The sequence below is a fragment of the Ursus americanus genome, chromosome 8 (genome assembly GCF_024610735.1).
Source record: "Ursus americanus isolate L20-20 chromosome 8, mUrsAme1.1.p, whole genome shotgun sequence".
NCBI classification, from domain to species: domain Eukaryota; kingdom Metazoa; phylum Chordata; class Mammalia; order Carnivora; family Ursidae; genus Ursus; species Ursus americanus.
Window position 1 is genome coordinate 33,122,248 of NC_142134.1, and position 24,266 is coordinate 33,146,513.

General features: G+C 34.5%; 1 protein-coding gene across 1 annotated transcript in view; it reads left to right on the forward strand.

Annotated features, from left to right (window-relative positions):
• Nucleotides 1-24,266, forward strand: part of EPHA5 (EPH receptor A5) — a 338,741-nt gene that overhangs the window by 24,271 nt on the left and 290,204 nt on the right. The window contains exon 2 of the mRNA XM_045771491.2: nucleotides 9,589-9,653. Coding sequence (XP_045627447.1) covers nucleotides 9,589-9,653 — 65 coding nt within the window. The remainder of the gene's footprint in view (nucleotides 1-9,588; nucleotides 9,654-24,266) is intronic.

Here is a 24,266-nt window from a genome sequence, read left to right on the forward strand (position 1 = left end):
GAGTTTCAAAGGAGTAAACCTTTGGATGTCGCAAGTCCAACATTGGGCAAGTGTGATATAGAAACAAAAGAAAGAGCTTTGGAGTTAGGTAAGACTTGGATTTATATTCCACCTACGTGCTTATTAGCTCTGGGACCTTGGACCACTGCCCTATTTAACTTTCCTCAACTTCAATTTCCTTATCTGAAAAATGGGGGAAAAACATACCAAAGGATCATTGTAAAGTCTAAGTGATATAACATATATTAAACACAGACACATATAATTTTATTAGTTTCAATCACTGATATTACAGATATAAAAATTGAGTCCCTCAAAGTAAAATCATTTCTATAAGCTTACATAGTACCAAACCAGAATCACAGAATTAATGAATATTCTCTGTGCAGTGAACCATTCAAAAAATGAATTGTGAATAAGCACATTTATTTCAAGTGTTGAAGATTTACACTATTTTGTAAGGAATAACTTCTTGTATATACAGTGTGTGTGGAACTGGGCAGCTATTAAATGAGTGTATTCTGTGATGTGATGATTTTCAAGCCTGTTGTGTCATTAACGTTGACTTTTCTCTTTAGAATAAAAACAATATGTAAAATTTGACAAGTTTGGTTACCACACCTGACAAGGTAGCTGCTGAAAACCATATGGCTTTGCTTTTTTCATGCCATGTGTCCTGTGAATGTAGCAGACTGCTCATTAGTCATAATTTAGCTGTCAGTGGATTTCAGTGTTACCATTGCCTAAAAACTTTGTATGGAATAACCGGTGGATACTAATTCTGAAATCCTCCTTGCCAATTTTAGAGTATATTAATAAGTTTTGCTTCTTTCAGAGTTGTATGCTTCATAGTATGAAATTCTACTGCTTAATTTTCAAAGAGCAGCGGCTAAAACTCTTTATGATGATGAAAAATATTTTGAAACAAAATGAACAAAAATAAATAAAAATAACAAAATGAGCAGAGATGAAAGAATTTTGAAACAATTAAAGGCAACAGTTGTTCTACATAGTCAATAACTAAGCATAATATATTAAGATTGAAAGGGACAATGCTTTTTTTAGAGAGGGAGAGGCAGGGGCAGAGAGAACCCCAAGTAAGCTCCACCCCCAGCGGGGAGCCTGACACAAGCTCCATACCTGGGCCCGGAGATCATGAGCTGAGCTGAAATCAAAATTCGGACTCTTATGAGCCACCCAAGCACCCCAACAAAGTTCATTTTAGATATCACTTCAAAGATAAATAATCGGAGTTTAAGTAACTCATTTGGGAATGTTATTGGAATTCTGTTAATAATAGAATATTAGAAGTCTCAAGGCATGATGGTAGGAGAGCAGAATCTGGAATAAAAGAGACCGGAGTTTGCCTTCAAATTCTGCTGCTTAGCAATAGTATCAGTAAGGATGTCTTCCTCTACAAATAACAGCAAATCACTTCCTCAGTGGATTAAGCAACAGAATTGATTTTTTTTTTCTGACATAACAGAAAGTCCTAAGAGAAGCAAGTTTCAAATTTAGATGGATTAGCTACTCTATGATATAATTTGGAACCAGATACTTCCCATCCCTTCACTCTGCCAACCTTAATCTGTAGGTTTTGCTCTCTGCTGATTCTCCTTATTTTCTCTAGATGGCTGCATCAGTTCCAGGAAATATACCCATACCCAACAACTTTCAAAGCAGCCAGGAGTTTCCTTTTCTAATATTTTCTTCTCAAAAACTCCCTTCCCTTCAGATCACCTTCACAGCTCAATGGACAGAACTGAATCAATAGTGAGACCACATAATGGAACTGAAAATAAGTTCAGTATTGCCAAATTGTGGACAAGGAAGGAGGGAAAAGCCTGAATGAAACTGGAGAGGAAAATGAAGACCAATCCTGGAAGGACTTATTTTTAAAAATGAAACATAACTATAAGATTTGAAGTAGGGGAGTGACATGATCATATTGGTTGCTTAGAAAGATCTTTCTGAATGCAATTTTTTGAAGACATTGTCAAGGATCATGCCTTTCTACTGAGAAACCAGTTAAGACGTTTTTCAAGTGAAAAATTATGGCGAGAATTTGGCTGGATTGGTTACGCTGTAGAATGAAACACAACAACCAGTTCAGAGAGTTAGATACAGGATATAGTTAGAGTGGGTAAGATTTGGTCACTGATTCAGTGTGCAAGTAAAGGGGAAAGAAAACAAAGATGACTCACTGATTTCTGGATAAAACAAGTAGTTTATGGCATTGCATTCACTCAAATAGGGAACACAGGAAGAGATGTTTGTTTTTTCTTGTGCAGGGAAGATACTTGTTCATCTGGGGGATGACTACATATCATGAATGTGTCAAAAACCAGTAAGCAGTTTTATAAATTGATTGCAATTTCAGGAGAGAGAAATAGACAAAATGTATGGATTTGTGGGGGTCATTAACATCTACAGATGTTAATTTCTGAAGACAGAAATTCATGAGCCCCTCTATAGGGGTCCTAATGTAAGGACATATGCTGATATTTTAAAGCAAGCAAGAAATCAATAAAAAATTTACTAACCATTTTCCATCCTAAATAGTCTAATTCAGTATGTATGGACTGGTGCCAAGATATTTGTTCTTTCAAAAAGCTTCTTCTTCTTTTATTTTTATTCCTATGTTAAGTCCTAGTCAAGATTCTCTGGTATAGAGTGAGAAGTGAAATTGGTCTATAAAAATAGAGTATTAATCAAAGTCAAGGTTTGAAGGTTGGTACAGGAAGAGTAGCTTATAATGGAAATAATAGCCAGAGAAGTAGAAGAAAATCACAGAAATATGTTGTCATTGAAGATAAAAGATGAGAGAGTTTGTCCAGGGAGCATGGCCAAATACTGCCAAATTAGGAGCTCAGAGCTACATGATTATCACAAATCAACTTGGTAATGGAAGTTTTGGTAAAATAGTGGGTTTGAATCCAAATTGCAGTGGGTTAAGTGAAGAATGAAGAGGATATGAAAAAATAATAGGAATGTTGACAACTCATTAAAAAATTAGAATTTAGAAGAGGGCATTAGCTGGAAGAGAATATGGGGTTTATTTTTAACATTTTAACTAAAATTTTACAAAATATTTTGTGGTTAATTTATTAGAGAACTGATTTCCCAAAGAGTAGATTTATTAGGTAATGTTGATGGCCCATTTGAGGTCACTGTTAATTTATAATATATTATATATTTATTTATATTATTGATTATGATATTTTTCTCAAGTAGTGTTCAGCAGCCATAGTTCATGTACAAAGTAAATTCATTCATAATCAGGGTTTAGATAATGGCCTTTGGATGTCCAGAAAGATAACTGGTTGTAATCAGGGTATCTTATATCCAGTCTCTAGGTTAGGGACTTGATTGTAGGAAGCCATAGGAGGGGCTGTGGTTTGTCATAAAGACTTGAAGCATTGCTTCATGTTTTCTTCTTTCCTTGATTTCCCTGCTGGGCTCTGAATGAGACTTGAAATTATCAGTGTACTTTTTTTTTTTTTAAGATTTTATTTATATATTAGAGAGAGAGAGAGAGCAAGCATGAACAGGCTGGCAGTAGGGGAGAGGCAGAGGGAGAAGCAGACTCCCCACTGAGCAGGGATCCTGATGCAGGGCTCGGTCCCAGGACCCTAAGATCATGACCAGAGCAGAAGGCAGACACTTAACCCACTGAGCCACCCAGGCACCCCATTAGTGTTCTTATTGAGCCTATAGGTCTGTTAGGAAGATTAAATGAAGGAATATATATAAGTTACCTGATAGAACATCTGACACATAGTACCCACTGAATAAATTCCTTTTCTTTTTCCATATTCTTTCTTTCTTTCTTTCTTTCTTTCTTTCTTTCTTTCTTTCTTTCTTTCTTTCTTTCTTTCTTTCTTCCTTCCTTCCTTCCTTCCTTCCTTCCTTCCTTCCTTCCTTCCTTTCTTTCTCTCTCTCTCTCTCTCTCTTTTTTTTTCCTGAAAGAGGTTATGCACACGGGTTGCTCAGAATTGAGAAAAAAAAATTCTCACATTCATTGTCTACAGAAATACTGTTGGTTATGGATTTTTGCCTTCAAGTAGAGGGGTGTCAGAAATCTACATAACACTCCTAAACTTTTAACATAATTTTTACCAAATTTACAAATTTAGCTTTCCAATGGGAAACACATGTACTCTTTCCCTGCACTCATATTGTCAAGTGTTGTTCTTTGTTCCCTGCAGCAGTTGTCAAATTATAAAATTTAGCCTGGAAGCAAGAAATCACATCTGTGCTGATTGGGACCATGGAGAGAGGCTGGACAGCTGTACATCTGGGGTTTGTTCCCACAGATCAGTAAAATGTGTGCTATAATTGAATCCAGTAGCTTTTCTGATATTGTTAAATGAAAATCAATAAGCAAGCATCTATCAAAATCCTACTGTATGCAATGGGACTTTGATTCACTGCCTTTAAAGAAAAACAATGCCATCCTATTTGCTACTAATCCAAAGTGTTCTCTCTTCATACTGTGGTGAAGGTCCAACTATCATTACAGTTGTGTTTGTTTGTTCACGTAAAGATCATGGGAAAATCATAGAAATGAAGTAAGAGCACAAATATGCCACTGGCACTCTGTTTTACCTTCATGTTATCAAAGATCACACATTGTTTCATAGCCTTGTCCAACTCATGGTGGTGGGACTGAGTGTCCTTGAGCTGTCTTTTGACTCTGTAAAGTTTCAGAACACCTTCATCCCAATGTATCATTTTCCTGGAGAATCTAATAAATTTGTTTCTGCTTTTTATGACTAATATTAGCAAGATGTTAAGGAGGAAGATATGGAGTCAAAATGATACACGGAAAGTTATGAATATCTGAAAGTTATAATCATTGAAGAACATATTTGAATTATTAACTCAAATTAATCTTTAATTGTTAGAATGTGTGAAGTTGAGAACTTTGCAATCTTCTTATGCATATTACATTTTACTTATTCTATCCTTTCCTTCCCCCGCCCTTGAATCCCAACCAAAAGAATGAGTTAGCTACTCTCTGACTTTTCTGAAAGTAAGTTTTTAAAAGGTTTTCTCTGTTTGTTCAAAAAAGCATTAAAATTATTAGTGTGTAGTAATAAAATTAAAGTATACTTCAGATTAGTTTGAATTAGTTTCAATTATAATCTGTTATTTGGTTGGATAGACATTGAACTTATTTTTACTTCATAAAAATTCCTGTATTAGTGAATCTTTTTTTTTTTCCTATATAAACTTTAGGAGTCTGTAATAGACTATATACTCATTGACCTCTGAAGAGTTATTTCTCCTGGAGAATCAGTCTTCTTAATTACTGATGAGAATACCAACCAATATGCCCATCTTCATTGTAATTATAAAATGGCTGAGGGAAATGACCTTGAAGGCTGTCTTTCAATTTAATAGTGTGACTTTATTTTAAAATACAAATAATAGAATAAAAACATTTTCCATAAAATTTCTGATATCTAATTAATGTCTTCCAGAGTAATTGTGGTATCAAACATTCCCTCTAATTATATTCATTAGTGGTTTCTCCCAGACAAGTTTTAATTAAGTTGTACAATGAAGATCAATATTCATTGTGTATTCATTGCAATTTACAACAAGCATATATACTGTTCAGAACAATTTAATTACTGTAATTGTTGCACAGAAGATACTTAGTGACTGTGCTCCATTACTGCCAATCTCCCCTTTTAATAAATTCGGTAATGAAATTGGGTAATGAACTTCTGAAAATTCCCATTTATGTATACCCTATGTCTAAACTTCTGGTTTTTATGTTACTATCTTAAGTAGTGGAAGAAATGGAGGCATTAATAATATCAGTGTCGTAGTGTTTTTTCATGCATGCCATCATGAATGTGGAGAAATTATTAGAGCATAAATACGAACACTTATAATAACAGTTATTAGTTATAGAACAATAATTTAAGGGTGTTGGGTAATAAGAATAATCTATTTCCCACTACATACAATTTCAATTTTTATTACTCTTATTTCCTTAAATAGTAGTATTTTAATTTATAAGGAATGCCTCCACATATGCTAACTTCTAATGAAAACCATGTTTCTGCTGTGCTGCACAAAGCATGTGAAAGTAGAGGTTTTCTGGTAGCTTAATAGGGGTATACCAGGCTTTCTTAATTTTGGCATTTGTGAAATTTAAGCCAGATAATTCTTTACTGGGGGCGGGGCAAGTTTTGCTGTGCATTGAGAGATACTTAGCTGCATACTTAATTTCTTCCCATGAGAAGCCAGTAGCAAATACTCCTCCCACCTCCATTTTTTACAATCAGAAATGTCTCCAGACATTATCAGATGCCCATGTTGAGAACCACTGGCATATGTTGATTCAGACACACCCTCCTGATCTGTCCACTGACCAAATGATTCATTAATGAGACAAACAGCTATTCAACTCTTCTGCGTGCAGGCTAGGTTCATAGGCATGAGTCAAACATGGTATTCTTTTAAGGGAACAGTACAATTCTGTGTATTCAGTGTTTTTGAGATAATAATTGGGTGCTAATGGAATATTCAATAATAACACTTTATCTAGATTTAAGAAAGGGAATAGAGATGGTTTCCTAGAGTTAACAGTTCCTGAAATATGTTTTGTTGTACAAATGAAGTTAGTAATTCAAAAGGGGCAAAGGACTTTTGAGACAGCTAAAGCAGCACGTGCAAAACTTGGGGTATAGGAAGCTAACACTCTCTATGTCTCTGTATCTATACATCTATATATCATATATATCTCTATTTCTGTCTCTATGTAAATATCTCTATCTATCTATTTATATCTATCTATCTATCTATCTATCTATCTGCCTATCTAACTATAATTTTAATTATTTTTCCTGAGACATCAAATTCCAATTTTCTCTGAATTATATGAACAAAATTATAATATAGTAATCTGCAAGTAATTGCTTGAAACATCTAATTTTGCATTTTTTTCAATTTCTAATTTAGTAATCATATGTATAAGTATCTTCTTTGCATTGTGAATTTGATGAAAACATCTGTTTCCAAAACAAAAACAATTTTAGACAGTAGTGGGAAGTGACATATGTGTACATCTTATAAACCTCCTAATCTATTTCTTTGAAGAAAAACTTTTGACAAGATCATCATAACAAAGAGAATGTACATTTCTGTTGTGGGAATTTTCATGTGTTTAGTAATGTATGCTGATATTGAAAATTCCCAATTAATGTGTTAACAGCCAAGCTAGTATTTTGAATTCATTTGTTTAATTTCACATACATATATGTATTTTAAGCCAAAAAGGAGTTAAGAATAGTAATTTAGATTAAAGTTAATTCAAGTGAGGGTAACTAAATTTTAGAAAGACATCTGGAATTCTGTTGGTAATAATGAATATTTGAAGATCCACATGTTACTAACAGGTCTACAAGGAATGTTGTGTTTCTTATGGCAGGCTAGTTATGAATTCCTAGAATTCCTATTCACATCAGTTTGCCACTACAGGATTAAGTTCAATTTGACTGCCATCATAGTAGAAGGCCTTTAGTTTGCTGATTTGCTCTACTTTATCAGGTCTACACAGATAGGCTGCGGCTCAATATCAAAGGTGAATCAAAGGAATCATAAGGATGAATAAACATAACGATTTAGGTTCTGCACTCCCATGGTATTTAGTCATGTCTAGACATAGCCCTTAGTGTCCCAGAAAAACTAAAATGAGGACAAGGACATTTAAGTTTAATGTAGCTTTATTCCCATGGAAACTAGAAAAGCCAACAATAGAGTAAAAAGAGTTTGGATCTAACTAAAAAATTAGATTTAGTGGGATGACTGGTGCATTTACAAGGTCAGTGGGTAGTGGAACAGTTTTGGTTTGTTTTCTGTTTTTGCTGTTTTAAACAGTAGTTTTTCAGCTAGGCCAATTCCTTCTAAAAAAGAATAATCCAAAAAATTATTTATTTTATTATTCTGTAAAGCCACTCTGATATGTGTAGGCTAAGGATGATACCAAAACATTCTATAGGCATGAATTTTTAGAGTTAAAGAGCTCAGAACCTAATGAGAGAAGTAGGCAAGTATATTGAATACATACACATCATAGAAGGTTGCCATATATATCTGGTATTGAGTATATTTCTGTGTTTTCTAAAACTTTTAAACTTTTGATTTATCTTTATATAACTAGTATTATTATAGACTGTTAACTTAGTGTATAAGATATATATGTTTACATGTGTTATATGAAATAAAACCATGGATAATAAGGCTTACATGCACATAATTTCTATAGTAAGTAGAAAATTTTTATTTCAATTATGATCCTAATGTCCTTGGTTGTAATAATTTTATATTTTCTTATAGGAGTATTGTAACACATTTCTCAGCCTATCAGCTGTTACTACTTTAGTATTCCAGCTTCACACTTACACACTTACAGATAGTTTTTTGTTTTTTGTTTTTTTGTTTTTTTTTTTAGAATTGGTAGCATTTCAAGGTAGTGGTTCTTGAATGCAGTATAAGGAAGCTTCAGTACCTTTGACTAGGGATAACCCAGTTGTTTCTCTTTTGGGTCCATATGCCATGCTCATTCAAAGTGGTTCAGCTGCTTGGTGGGCCAGGTAGATCACTTGACATAGGTATAATAGGCTGGAAAGATGATCATGTGTGACCCCGGTCTGAAGCAGTTTGACTACTCAGCATCCTGTAAGCTAGTTTAATTTGGCCGGTTGGGGGGAGAACATTAGATAAACCTGTCAAGTATAAACATTCTGTGTGTGTATGACTGTTGGTGCATGTGTGTGTACACACTCTTTCATGGCTTCCTTTTGTAATAATGATATTCAGACTTGCATTCTGGGAGTTCCAAATATTTTAGTATAACCAGCCATAATTGAGGTCTGCATTTCAAAAATGTGGCTGATAGTTCTATAAGAAGCACATTGTAGACTATGGTTATTTGTAAGTAGAAGATATTTTTGGGAATGCGGTGGACACTTAACTCTAGCAACAACCCTGAGAGCTGCTATAATTATCTTGGCTTAGTTATGGGTGTGTAGATTTATTTCTTAATTTAACTTTTATAATTTGGATTACAGATTTCAGTTAATTTCACAAAAATCTTGCAAATTTGGGAATAGCTTATTTCTGTTTAATGTAAATTATTTGTTAATTGTTTCATAGTAGCTTTCCAGAAGAAAATACAATATGTTTAGTCACAAATTTATGGCAGCTTAATCCCCACATCGAGAGCCTTTAAAGGAGTGCTATAGTCCTTACAGTTTTCTATGGACTTTCATTTTTTTTTCTTTTTCTTTTTCCTAATTATTTTCCTTTATTCTTGTTTGACAAAAAAGAGTACTTAGAGTAATGACTTGTTTATGTATATTTTCTGTAATTGTTTTCTCCAAATGTTTATTCCAAATCACTTCTTCTTGTGCATCCAAATAATGTTTTCATTAAATTATAACTCTCATACTCATGATGAATACTTAATTTAATTTCAGTTATATAAGAAATATGCACTTTAATAACACTATGAAAATAGTGATACTTTTTTAATACCTTTGACTCAGTTATGTGTTCTTTTTCTTTCAGTGAATTTATTGGATTCACGTACTGTCATGGGGGACTTGGGATGGATTGCTTTTCCAAAAAATGGGGTAAGCCTTTTTGATATTTTCCCTACAACTTAAGCTATCTGAGAAGACATCATGTTAAATGTCACACATGAAAATTCGCTAAACATATTTTGATTTGCTATTATCCTGCTTATATTGAATAAAAAATAATAGTTAACATGTCAATGACTAGTGTTGATTCAAAGACAATTTATTTTGTGTTTTATTCACTACATTAGGGAATGAAAATAATATCAGAAATTCCTTTAAATTTGACTGAGATTAAAAGTTTCTCAGACTATCAAGTCAGTAATCAGTCAATGGTTTTCTTTCAATTTTTGAATTTTTCTTCAGTGAAAACTTTCAGAAAGGTGCTTCATTGGAAGATTTTTATAATCAGCAATTGTTTTTGCTAGTAATTTATTTTACTGGTGTACATTAGAAATAAAGTATTAAGGGTAATAATTAGGTAAACCATTTTTTTAAAAATATGCATATTAATGTATAATACTAAAAATCTCACTACGTGGATTACATTAAGAAGTATTCCATTATCTTCTGCTCAATTAAAAATATATCTATATTATCAGATGGAAATGAATGTAAGTAAAATATTGTGACATAAAATCATTATATTACATGGAAAATATTAACTGTATTGCATGACTATTATATTAAAAACAATTCAGATTTTGAGAGATTTTTATTTATATATAACTTTAATATTTAACTATTTTATAATTTTCAGACTCAAACTACCCAAATCCATTATAGAACCATTTTGTGGCAAGGACAAATAGTATTTTTCAATACTCTATTTTGAGAAAATAATTTAAACAATTTGAATATTTAAAACTTTATAGTATAGTGTATATATGTAATTCATTTAGAAAATTATTCACACTAATAATAGTTCTTATGGCTTCCAAAGTTAATTTTGGTGTAATTAAGTAATCTAATATCGTCATAACCCAAATAGTTAAAACTTTTTTTTTTTTGCATTTGATGAAGAAATAAGGTACATTATTTAGTCCTTTACAAGCAGAGTTATTATGGAGGTTAAACAAATGGTATTAATTGTTCTAATTCATAATTTATATGCTAACACGATAATCTCAGTGTGATTTCTTTCATTAGCATGGTATTTCTTTTTGGTTGTAAAAAATTATGTTTGCATTTAGAGATATACTATAAATAAAGTAGATTAGCAGATTGTTAAGATATTAGGACATAAATATATGCCAAAGGGAAAAAATGTAGTACCAATCAGATATAGCCAGTGCCAGCATAATGGTGTATATTCGCTTAGACTCTCTTTTATCTCTCTTATGTTTTTCCTTTCTGTTCTCCTCCTCCCACCCCTCATCTCAGATTATTTTCTTTCTTTCATCTATCATCACCCCTATACAAGTAGAGGGCTGGCTAATATCCATCTATGAGAACCTAGCTATATTTTGTACTCTGCATTTTTTTCACATACCAAAAATGATTTGTTATGTAAATATTTTAAATTGCCCTTTCTGGGAAGATGGCTGATAGGTGAGGCTGAAGTTAATTTCTTAAAAGCCTGAGAAAATATGTCATATTCCCTTTGAATTTAGTTTTGTGTGTCTTCGCTTTCTGTCCAAAAGTTATTCAGAAAAGGTTTGTCAGTGGGCGCCTGGGTAGCGCAGTTGTTAAGCGTCTGCCTTCGGCTCAGGGCGTGATCTGGGCGTTTCAGGATTGAGTCCCACATCGGGCTCCTCTGCTGGGAGCCTGCTTTTTCCTCTCCCACTTCCCTGCTATGTTCCCTCTCTCGCTGGCTGTCTCTCTGTCACATAAATAAATAAAATAAAATAAAAACAAAGAAAAGAAAAGGTTTGTCAGAGTGCCTCTTTGAGGGTAAATCTGATTTGTAGTTGCTTTTGCTGCTAAAACCTCGGGGGAGACGACTCAATTTTGTATACGAATTTTGTATAAAACACAATTGTTTCCTTTATAACGACATAGTCCCTTCATATCCAGAATGAGCTCTTTCATTCTAATAACTCTATGCTTTCTTTTTCTTTCCATTATAATTGTTAGTATACTGTTGATTTTGTTCAGTTTTTAATTTTTAAATTTTTTAAAATTTTAATTAATTAATATATATATATATTTTTAATTTTTGAAAGAGAGAACATGAGTGGGGGTTAGGCAGAGGGAGAGAGAGAATCTTAAGCAGGCTCCACACTCAGTGCAGAGCCCAATACAGGGCTCAGTCCCACGACCCTGAGACCATGACCTGAGCTGAAATCAAGAGTCTGATTGTTAACCGACTGAGCCATCCAGGTGCCCCTTGTTCAGTTTTTTAAACAATGAGTTTCTTTTTCAATATTCTTACAGTGTTTGAGTTATGTTTCTTTTGACATAGCTATGCCTGATGTAAATATTAAAAAAAAAAAAGTTAAGGTAGAGAAACTTAGTGAATGTGCATTTGCCCAAGCATATACTTGTCCACACTTGTCCAATGTGTATAGAACATAGGTGTTTTATTTTGTGTTATGTCATTCAAATACAAAATAAAGGAAATTTTAAAATTATAGTTTAAAGAAATGAGTGTTCAAAGTGTAATTAATTCTAATAAGAATTCATTAATATATTACTCCATTGTTAGTAGGCTGTGCCATTTATGATTAGATAAGCAATCTAATTCTAGGTTAAATATAGATAAAAAGCAATGCCATCCAAAGTTGTGGAGTAAGGGCCTTTACAAAAATTCTTCTCCATAAAAGCCATGAGAAAACTGGCAAACATTGTCAGAATCAATTTTCCAGAACTCCCGAAATTAACCAGTCTTGGAATAATACAAGGAACATTTATGCAAGAAAAATGTTGGAATATTGTTAGAACAGCAGCACTAAATTTAGCATTTAAGAAAAAATTTAAGATTAAATTAGGTTAAAAATTTTCATTATTTATTGAAACTGGATATTTTTTTCTTTTGTTTTATTTTAATAGCTTTAGCATTTTAAGGTGCCTTATGTCCTTTCCTGCCTCTTCAGCTGTGAGGTAGCCTTGAAAAACCAAAAAAACCTACTGTCAAGGTAAAAAGCAGCAGGCTAGCAGGCACTGGAGCGGCAGAGTGGGACATGAGATTCTTCAAAGACTTGATCCCAGGGAATTGTCATTATTTGATCTGATAGCTTCCTGGAAGACTGTTCTTGTAAGGCTGTCTTGATTTGCTCTGACTCAGAGCTCCCCCAGTCTGAAAGTCTTTATTATACTAAATAAATAAGAATATTCTCCTTTTCAGAACATTTTTCAAACTTCAGGCCTTAGGAATGAATATTTTATTTATTTACCCCAAATCTGCACCTAAGAATTAGGTAGATATTTAAGACGAACACTGTCATCCATCCCTTAAAGTCATGCACACGTTCCACACACTTCTTAGAAACAATCATTGCTCCTGTGATAACTTTTTCTTCGCTTGTCAGCTCCTGGACTTCTTATAGCTATCTCATAGTTACCATTCTGTGGTGTTTCTACCATTTGGCTCAGGTCCTGCCATATAAGAGAACTTCAGCAAACATGTATTAGAAGAATAACTTACTTTATTGTTTTAAAATATGTAAAATGGAGCACAAATTACTGAGATATAGTTTTGCATAAAGATTTAAAAAGCAGGACTGAGAGACTTGGACTGAGAGAACTTGGCACAGTTGCTGGCATTCAGTAAACCTTCTTTCTTTGAACTTTTACTGCCTTTCTATTCTCCTTAAACCAAGAGATCCAACAGGATTTTTGTTTATTTTTCCATATCAGCATATCCATTTGAATTCCTTGTCAGCACTTGAAGATTGAGGAATTTCGTATAAAATCTGAATTTTCAGCTTCTCTGTTTACTTGGAAGTTTCAGAATGCTGGAACTAGCAGCCTTCTACGACCTCAACAGCCCAAAGCTGAATAAAGGTTGCTGTTTTGTGAGAGTCAGAAAATTATCCTCCTTGACTCAATTTCCATCTAATACTCTTTACTGAAGTTGCCAGTCTGTAATGTTAGCAGTATATTAGAGTCATTTTTTAATACTGTACAATCATTGGGGTGCCTGGGTGGCTTGGTGGGTTAAGCGACCGACTCTTGATTTTGCCTCAGATCCTTATCTCAGGGTCCAGAGATAGAGCTGAGGGGGGATCCGCCCTCAAAGCACTGAGTCTGCTTGTTCCTCCTACCCTCCCTCCACCCCGCTGTGTGCCTGCAGGCCTATGTATACTTGCTGTCAAATTAATTAATTAATTAATTAATTAAATATTTAAAAAAATATAATCATCAGGATTTTTTTTTGTTTGTTTCAGGAGGGTTTTTTTTTTTTTTAAATCTCTGATTATTACATGCTGAGATAGTTTCTTCCTAGATTTTGTTTGAGTAATTCACCTTAATCAGGAAACATCATTGGAATTTGGGCTTCAGCATGTGCTCTTTAGCCACAGTATGTGAGAGAGACCATGTGTGTATGCGCATGCACTTCACGCACACGCACTTCACGGTAGTAACTTAAACTCTCCTTCCCTTTTTAAGTCTGGACATATCTAGAAGTACTATGTTACAGCGAGGCTTGCTTTTTATTTTCTGCATTCATTCATTCAGCAGGTATGCATTGGGCACTTAGTATGTGTCAGTGAGTTTTCTAGGCACTGTGGGTAGAGCACTGAAGAAAACCAAAGTCCCTGACATCCTGGAGCTTGAGGCAACATTATTATTTTTAGAATGCGTAATCAAAGTGTGTTCGAACAATGTAGTAGAAGAAATGCTTTCTAGTCCTATCTTTCTATAGATGTACAAAAGTGGCAGAGAGGTGACAGTATTTGCTCAAGGTCATTCTGGTAGTTTGTGCCACACTGGGAAGAGGACATGTATTATATTTGGCACATGTGGTATCATATCACTGTTTCTAATTGTCTTCCCATGAAAAAATACTTTTGCAAGTACTGTAAATTCATTTGATACTAACGACAATGCTAAAAAAGATACTTAGTATTCTTCTCGTAGATGTGGAAAAGGAGGCTCAGTAAGGGTAAGTGAATTGCCCAAGGTTAGGCAGCTGGTAAGATACTGATTCTATTTCAAGCCCAGGTCTTCCAGGAGACGGATTATTTTAAACCAGAGGCGAAGTCCTCCAAACAGTTAGGTCTCCAGAGACATGACTAGGTTCTGGATGGTGCCCAAATTTTTAGCTTATATAAAAGAGGAATTGATGCTGGAAAGGAAATTCACCTTAAAAAAGTTTTAAGTGAGCCAGAGTGGGTTGCATTCTATTCATTGCCAGATCATAAGTATTTGAAAAAATGTATATCCGTAATTCACAATTGTTTTGGGGACCTCTGTGAATCTTAGCTTTCCTAAGTGCTAGGTGGGGTTGTGTGGCTATTATATCATTTGTTTTGCAGTGTTGTTTTTAGGATAAAATACGATAATGTTATTTCAGTGCACCACTTGATCCCTACACTATCAAAGAAATAGAGAAGCTGTTGGTTGATTTAAAAGCTGCTTCTCTATTGCTGTTTCTGGATATATCCAGAAAGCAGTGTTTTGGTAGTTAAAAGCAGTAACCTCTCACCTATATCTTTGGCATTTAACTATTGAATGAAGTCAGTAGACTGCAAGAATTTTCATATTTCAACACCCAAACATGAGACTCAGTACTCTAATCTCACTTTGAATAAAATTAAGGGGAAGAGTTATAAACTAAAACAAAATTTTTTTTTCCAGAACTGGCTTTTAATTGGAAACAAAAACAAGCAAACAAACAAACAAAAAACAACAAGCAAAACACAGATTGACTTCTGGCTTAACTGATGTAACATATGCATTGTCACGTTCAATTCTAAATTTAACTGCTTATTTGAGTAAGGTTTTTTTTCCTCCAGAGCAGCTATAATTAATATCCTATATTGAGGTTCTCAATCTTTTTCAGTCTCAACCTATTGGGAGGACATAATCTTTTTTTTTTTTTTTTAAGATTTTATTTATTTATTTGACAGAGATAGAGATAGCCAGCAAGAGAGGGAACACAAGCAGGGGGAGTGGGAGAGGAAGAAGCAGGCTCATAGCAGAAGAGCCTGATGTGGGGCTCGATCCCACAACGCCAGGATCACGCCCTGAGCCGAAGTCAGACACTTAACGACTGCGCCACCCAGGCGCCCCTGGAGGACATAATCTAACAGCAATAATGATTCTTAAGAATGGGACTGAGGGATAATAAAGAGGCCCTGAGTTTGTTGATTTCATGATGAACTCTGTTGTTATCTCTACAGTTTTTCTTTTATGTTTTCATAAGACTTTATTTTAAAATATTTGCAAATTGAGACACCTGGGTGGCTCAGTCAGTTAAGTGTCTTCCTTTGTCTCAGGTCATGATCCCAGGGTCCTGGGATCCAGCCCCGCATTGGGCTCCCTGCTCAGTGGCGAGTCTGCTTCTACCTCTGTCTGTCGCTCCCCCTACTTGTGCTCTCTCTCTGCCAAAAAAATAGATTAAATCTTAAAAATAAAATAAAATACTTGTAAATTTTATAACTATTTTACTTTTTTAAATGAATAGACTTTATTTTTTAGAGAAGTTTTAGTTTTACAGAAAAATGAGCAGAAAGTATGGAGAGTTCCTATTACCACCTCAATATCCTCCTCACCATTTCTATTGTTATCATATTGCATTAGTGTGTTACATTTTTTACAATTGATGAACCAATATTGACACATTGTTATTAGTTAAGGGCCATAGTTTTTATTAGGGTTCACTCTTTCTGTTTTACATTCTGTCAGTTTTGACAAATATGTAATGATATGTATGTACCATTACAGTATCATACCGAATAGTTTCACTGCTCTAAATATCTCCTATGCTCCACCTATTCATTTCTTGCTCCCTCCCTCCCACTTTCCTTCCTAACTCCAGGCAAACACTGATATTTTTACTATCTCCATAATTTTGCCTTTTCCAGAATTCCATGTGGTTGGAATCACACAGTATATGGCCTATTCAGATTGGCTTCCTTCACTTAGCAAGATGCATTTAAGGTTCCCCCATATCTTTTTGTGGATTGAGAGTGATATATTTTTTATAATAGAATATAGATATTTTTGATATCCAATTTGGGATTTGGGGAATTAACATTGTCCTATAATTATAAGAATTCCCTTTCTGCAAATCTTTACTTTCCCATAAATGGCATGTATAGTAGCAAATTCCATATCTAGACTTTAGAAAAAGATAAGCAAAACCTTCAAGAAGTTATTTTTTTTTAAAAGTGAAAGTGATGTTGTACAAATCCCATTTCAATTAAAATTATGAAAGTATTTAGAATAGATGAACAAACTTAATAGCAATACATTTATCCCAATTTTCTGATCAAATCATTTGGGTGAATAACAGTATAACCAATAGACTCTTCTCAAATAACTATTTTCTAGGGGTGTCTGGGTGGCTCAGTTGATTAAAGATCTGACTCTTGGTTTCAGCTCAGATCATGATCTCATGATCCCATGATCTTAGGTCCTGGGATCGAGTCCTGTGTCAGGCTCTGGGCTCAGCAGAGAGTCTGATTGAGATTCTCTCTCTCCCTCTCCCTTTGCCTCTCCCCCACTCTCTCTCTCTAATATAAATAAACAAATCTAAAAAATAAAATAAAAACATAATAAAATAACTATTTCGTCACTTAAGGCTTTCCTCTCTCTCCCTTTTTTTTTCTTCCCTTAAATTGTCAGTCTTGTATCCATAGCTTTATCAGCCTATCTGTACAGACCCTGAAGTTGGATTTTGCTTCCTTTTAATTACATTAAATTTATTTTAGTCATCTTCTGGAGCATTTAACATTGATTAATCTATATACTCTAAGCATAGATGTAAACAACATTGTTTTCAGGAAAATTTTAGCAAGTGTTTTCAAGGCTTATTCTTAGGAGAATAAAATTAATGGTCATGATGTTTGTTTAGAGTGCATTACGCTCTTATGTCTCAGAAATTCCACTGTTGCTCTTTTTTCCCCCATATGTTGTTCTTACAAAAGATCACAAGATATACCTGCCTCCTTTGCTTTGGTGGAGCCTGCCATTTCCCCACTGAGTTCTCTGTACTTCCTGGAGCACACAATGGGCAAGCCACCACACTCCCCTGGGCATCATATCACCTCAGAATTGTCCTGAAAGCTCTTTTAGTTTTGCTGTCTTTTCTTTCTGTCAGATAAAGTAAGCTTTATTGTGAAATCTTTTCTTATGCTGATCGTAGGGGCTATTAGGATCATTTGCAGTAATTTATTCATTTGAGAAAGATTTCAGAATATTGACTTAAATCATATTTGTTAATAAAATAGAGACAGAGTAACTGGATCTCTGCCTGGGGGAGAAAGAACAAGCGATAGTCTTCCATTCAAGACACTTCAAGCCAGGCGTTTACGGCTTTTCTTGTTTTAGTGTCACTTTGTTCTATTTTCTGATTTCTTTGAGCTAGAGAACCTGTGTACTTACTTTTGAAGTTGAAAATAACTCAGGTTTATATTATTCAAAATGGACTGTGAATACATTGTTAGTGTGTTATGTGGATTCACTTGAATCAGGAAGAACTTAAACTGGATTTTCTATTCTGATACACAGATTTACCAAAAGTGTGTATGGGTTTTTTGTGTGTGATTCACTTTCCCCAAAATTAAAGGCAAAGAATGAGGAGAAATATTTGAACACTGATAATCTCTTATATCTTGGTTATGATCAGGGTAAGTTTTGCCAGAATCTTATTTTGGCTTTGCTTTCCACTGAAGAAGAGGAAAGATAATGACACACATTGAGGCCCACACTGAGCATGGAGAGGCTAATAAAGATTAACGTAATGCTGAAGTGGGTAAAAAAGAACACATTAGTGGATATAGAAAAGCACTTTATTTGGACAGTGATAGAAAATAATTTTAAAGGGAATGGATATTATACTATATAATGCAAATGCCAGTATAATGAAGAACAATCCTGTTCCAAAGTAGCTTTGTATTCATTATTTTTTAGAAAAACAAAAAGAACACCCAACCCGTAAGGTAATTAAGATAAATAATTTAAGGAATTCAAGATAGTCATTAAGCATACACTGAAGTTTAGAAGAAGCACAATTTTGCATTTAGATTTCCCACATGGAAACTTAGCAATTATGAAGAAAGTTCTTTAAAATGTCCAGCTCTGCCTTGGCATACGAGACAAATGTTGTATTTAGTCTTTGATATACACAATTATATTGAATGAATTAGCAATAGTCTCAGTATATTCCTGCAAAGTGGGATTGAGACATGCTTGTGTTACTTATTTATTAGGTACTGCTTTGTTTATTTCTCCAAAGTCACTGTAAAATATTGCAAATATTTTCTTCTTTGGAGGCTCTCAGAACAATTTCCCACATTACAAATATAAATTGGAGAATGACCTTATCCGTGAAATCCTTTTGTTCGTCCTTCCTCCTTACCCTACCTGTAATCACCCTAGCTGAAGGCTTCATCCTTCAGACCGTAGTTTAAGTCCTGTGGAAGCAGGAAAGTATGGCTCCAAGATTAATTCTTTTCCTCCCTGTTTTCAAATTATGCTGTGAAATTCTTCTTTCCTCAGTCTCAACCCCTATCTCTTTTCCCCTCCAGATTGCAGTGTACAGCTATGTTATCCATATTCAACACCTCATCTGGTTTTCTACCGGAACACTTAATTCTTCCCATTCACTCCTTTTTTGATGGCTTTTTCCATTGATCTGTATAACAAGCAGGGAGCATAACTGTGAACAGTTTCAGATCATTTCTAAAGAGTTATATACAAGTTCCTGTCACCTAGCCTGTGATGTGAGACACCTGTGCACACACTTGCGTCAAACAGTCATTTCCCAGTATCATTTCCACCTGTTTCATATTGGGTCCTCATAGTTCCCTTTTTCTCATTATGTATATGAGGATTTCTAGGTTTCTGTCTATATTTTCTTTGCCAAATGATTTTTGTCCATGTAAAATCTGGGTCTAAAATCCTTTTCCTTCTGAAAAAAAAGTTCTGCTTTCATTGCTATTTGTACCCGTTTCCATATGTGAATATGATGATTTTTTTTTTTTTTTGCTCCCATCTTCCCACTCATTAATGAAGATGTTAAATAAAACTGGGCCTTGCCGAGGTCCCCAGGGTCCAAACACTAGGTATTTCTCTGAGTAGTTTGATTGCTGTTTATCATAATCTTTTTTTTCTCCTCTCACCATTGTTCAGCTGTTTTCAATTCATGTGACAGTGCTCCCATGCAAGTCAATTTGAATTAATTTTGCAAGCAAAATGCTTTATGGTTCTGAGTACATAATCTCCCTCTCCCACAGAGAAAAAATATACTGTAATCATCCAGCATTCCTGTTGATTATTTCCATTAAAGGCAGCAGGGAGAGAGAGAATGCTCAAGACTCCTCTCGTGTTTGAAGTTTTTGAGGCTTTTGCTATTCATTGCCTTATTCTTTCTCTCCCTGTCTTTCTCTTTCTCTCTCTCTTTTTCTTTTATGCTATTCATTGCTTGCACTAATGCAGGAAGTGATGGTCCAGAGCACTTAGCCCGGAATTTCTGTCCTCTGTAGCCTAACCATTGAGATCTTTGTGATCTTATACCCAGCCACACTTTCCTCCAAATGAACTAATTTCTCTCTTAACTCCTCAAAGGATTCATATAAATTTTTACCTCTAGCGTTTTGCATAGATTTCTTGAACTTCTTTACCTCCCACCCTCCATATAACCCATCTTACTGCTAATCATATTCTTCAAGGCCCAGCCCAAGTTTTAAAACATGAAACCTTTCATTACTCCCCAACAGTGTGACCACTTCCTAGGCTGAATTGATACTGAATCAATACACAGCACTTATTATGTATTGAACCCACTAAAATTTAGATATTTTGGATTTACCTATTGTTTGTGTGACTACTGTAAGCTTCTCCAGTGTAAAGACCTTTTTGTCTTTACCTCTAACATGTCACCTGATGTCTTGGATGTAAATTTACATTAACTATTTCTGTTGATGGTTGATAAATAACAAGGCATCTGAATCTTTAGGAAGTGGTGGTGGTTCAGAACCAAAAGGCAGCACATTTTTGGCTAAAAATAGAATAATGGAAAGAGACATCAAAGTTTGGATTTAGGGGTTCTAGTTCATTTGTGTCATGCAACCCTGAGCCGAGGTTATTTAATTATACAACTTACTTTACCAAAAGACTAATATATGCCAAGGACTGAGATTACATTGATAAATAGGACTCAGTTCCTCTCCTATGCAAACAGATAAGTTTGAATGACATCACCTAGAGTCGTGAAACATACAACCTGTACAAACATATACACAACTCAGGTCCCCTCTCTATTGGGCTCAATCCAAATTACTAATTTATTTAAATATTGGCCTCCTTAGAAGCAGTGTAGGTGACATGGAGACTTTGAAAACAGTTAATCTAGATTACAAATCTGGCTCCACCCCTTATTAACGAATGTGTAGCAAGTTGTTTAATCTCTGTATCTCTATTTCCTCATCTATAGATTATGTATAAGACTACCTACTGAACATTGTTCTTTTAAGGATTAGAATGAGGTAACAGTGGAATGTTTAGCACACTGCCTGGCCTTTATTAAACAGTGTGTGGGGTTGCTCTTACTCTTTATCTTGGTTTCTATTCTTGGTTTTTGTTCTTATTTTTATGTTCCCGGAGGTACTTAGTAACTGCCACACTTATAATGTCATTATGTCTTGATCATTATCTTACTAAGTATATTTACTTAAAACGTAAAGATGGAAAAATATATTCACTTGTTAAATAAAGCATCAAGATTCTTTACTCATGAAGACTTTAAGAGGTTTTACCAAAAGTGACCTGGCCATTTACATGGTAGTACACATAACAAGTTTTCTAAAACATTTTTATCCCGATGAACAATTCACGTTCACAAAACAAAATGGGAATGTGCACTATTATAGCAAGAAGTAAAAATTCACACTGAAAGGAGAAAACCATTATCAAAAGCAGAATGATCATTTTGTAGATTGGTGGGTGCTATGGTCTGAATGTTTGTGTCCTCATCAAAATTCATATGTTGACATCCCAGTGCCCCATGTGATGGTATGAGAAGGTAGGGCCTTTAGGATGTGCTTAGGCACTAAGAGTGGAGCTCTGACGAATGGGATTCATGCCCTAATAGATTCCAGAGAGCTAACTAGCCCCCTTCTGTTACGTGAGGACATGGCAAGAAGTCTGAGACCTGGAAGAGGTTCCTCACCTGATCATTCGGCCACCCTGATTCCAGACTTTCAGCCTACAGAACTGTGAGAAATGAATTTCTGCTGTTTATAACCTACCTACTCTGTAGCTATTTTGTAATAGCAGTTTGAACAGATTAGGACAGTGGCCTTAAAAAAATCTTTGAAAATTTAACACTCTGAAAATTTAAGATCTATGTATCTTTACTCTAGAGCAGGAGTATAATGATGGGCATATATTGAGTAAATAGTCTCTGTCTTCATAATGACCTAAGTGTTGTTGTGTTTTTTCTCTTAAATTGGATATGGGGAAATATTTCATTAAAAAATTATTAAAATAAAATCCTATGCTTATAATAATAATTTCCAAGAGGTATTCTATTTTTGTACATTGTCCAGATAACTAAAGCTGATTTAACTATTCATGATTCTTTGGGTCAAATTTTAGTTGGCTTCAAATAATATCAATAGGCTTTAGCTAGTTTAAGAGAAAGAGCAGAACTTTATGTTTAATTTAGAAAACCCAAGGTCAATTGAATTCTTGAAGTAGGGAAACCCAGTGACTGGACAAGCTCCCCTGAACAAGGCAGTGGTTGCCCTCTCTCTCTCTGATTCCTGCTTCTGACCAGTTTTTTCTTCATTCTTCTATTTACAAACCAGATTTTTTTTTAGTTCACTTTGCTCATGGTTTTCCCGCAATTCCAAATTTGATCTCCTGTATTAAAAAGACAAGCTCAGGGGGCGCCTGGGTGGCACAGCGGTTAAGCGTCTGCCTTCGGCTCAGGGCGTGATCCTGGCGTTCTGGGATCGAGCCCCACATCAGGCTCCTCCGCTATGAGCCTGCTTCTTCCTCTCCCACTCCCCCTGCTTGTGTTCCCTCTCTCGCTGGCTGTCTCTGTCAAATAAATAAATAAAATCTAAAAAAAAAAAAAAAAAAAAAAAAGACAAGCTCAGATGGGGAATGTTCCAAATTCCATGTAGAAGGAGTTTGATGGGTTCCACTTGGTTTCACCGTCCATCACTTTTGCAAATATCTCTAGCTGGGTTGAGGGCATAGGATAAAATCGTGCAGTATAAATGCTGCTGTGGTTGTTGATGACTCTCTGCTATAAGGAGAGTAGCTTAAAAAGTATCTGGGCTCCATCTTAATTAGTGTCTCTTAGGAATTCTTATGAGGAAGGATTTTCCTCAATATAAAGTTGTGTTTTCATAGAAAAGATAGTTTAGTTGTAAAAATAATCACTAATGTGAAATATTTTATTTTAAAAATTTACAGTGAAATTACTTATTTCAGTACATAATGTCTATCATGTCTGTAAAGCCTGATTTCTACAATACATATGAATTTTACCCAGCATTCAATAATTTTATTGGTCTATTTGCTTTATTTAAATTCTATTTGATATTTAATTGGTCTGTTTGATTTATTTAAAATTTTAGTGTTACTTGTCCCACTATTCTTATATTCTGGGCTTCATTTTAGTTACTGATTCCTTAGCTTTTGGTTCTCAACATTCTTTATATTTCAATTTTTAATTGAAGTATAGTTGACACATAGTATTAGATTAGTTTCATATGTACAGCGTAATGATTCAACAATTAAATACATTTTGAAATGTTCACCACAATAAGTGTATTACAGTATTACTGACTGTATTCTCTATGCATCATTCTTTTCTGTAACAAATATCTCTGTAGCTTCCATGCTACTTTGGCTGCATATTTCTGTCTACATCTAGTTATTATGAGTAGGCATAAAACTAATAGCATCCTATTAGCTCATTGTTTCCTTAGAGCCCAAGAAAATCACCCTTGTGATTGCTGACCTGGTTCTGAAAGTCCCTGTGCTGCATCTAAAGCCAAGTCTCTTGCTTATGAGCAAGTTGCAGATACAAAAATATAAAAACAGAAGAGGAAGCCAATATTTACTATCGATTAATATTGTTTCTTTATGTGGGATTTCTTACATGATTTTAACACTTCCAAAATGTTATTATGATTATATAGTGCCATAGGTTATGGATCTGAACTTATTCAGAGAATACATTCCAATTCAGCTTTATTTCTTAATATTTGATCTGGAACACAGATAATGGAAATAGTGTTCCTCTGCTTCATTACTGTCTAACTTAATCCCTCATTTATTCCACTCTACATTATATACATCAGAACAGGATAGATGCCAAGGCTGTTGGAGAAGTTTCATTTTAAACAGAGGTTTGTATATTTGGGCATGCCTGGACTTTTAGTAGATTATAACATGCAAACGTGTTAGCATCCAATGAATCACAAACTCTCCTGAGATTACAGATTATTCAAATAATACAAGATTACTCAGTTTGTGTCACAAATCCTTCTAGTCTGCACAATTAAAAGCATAATGATAAGTATAATCCTGAGAGATGAA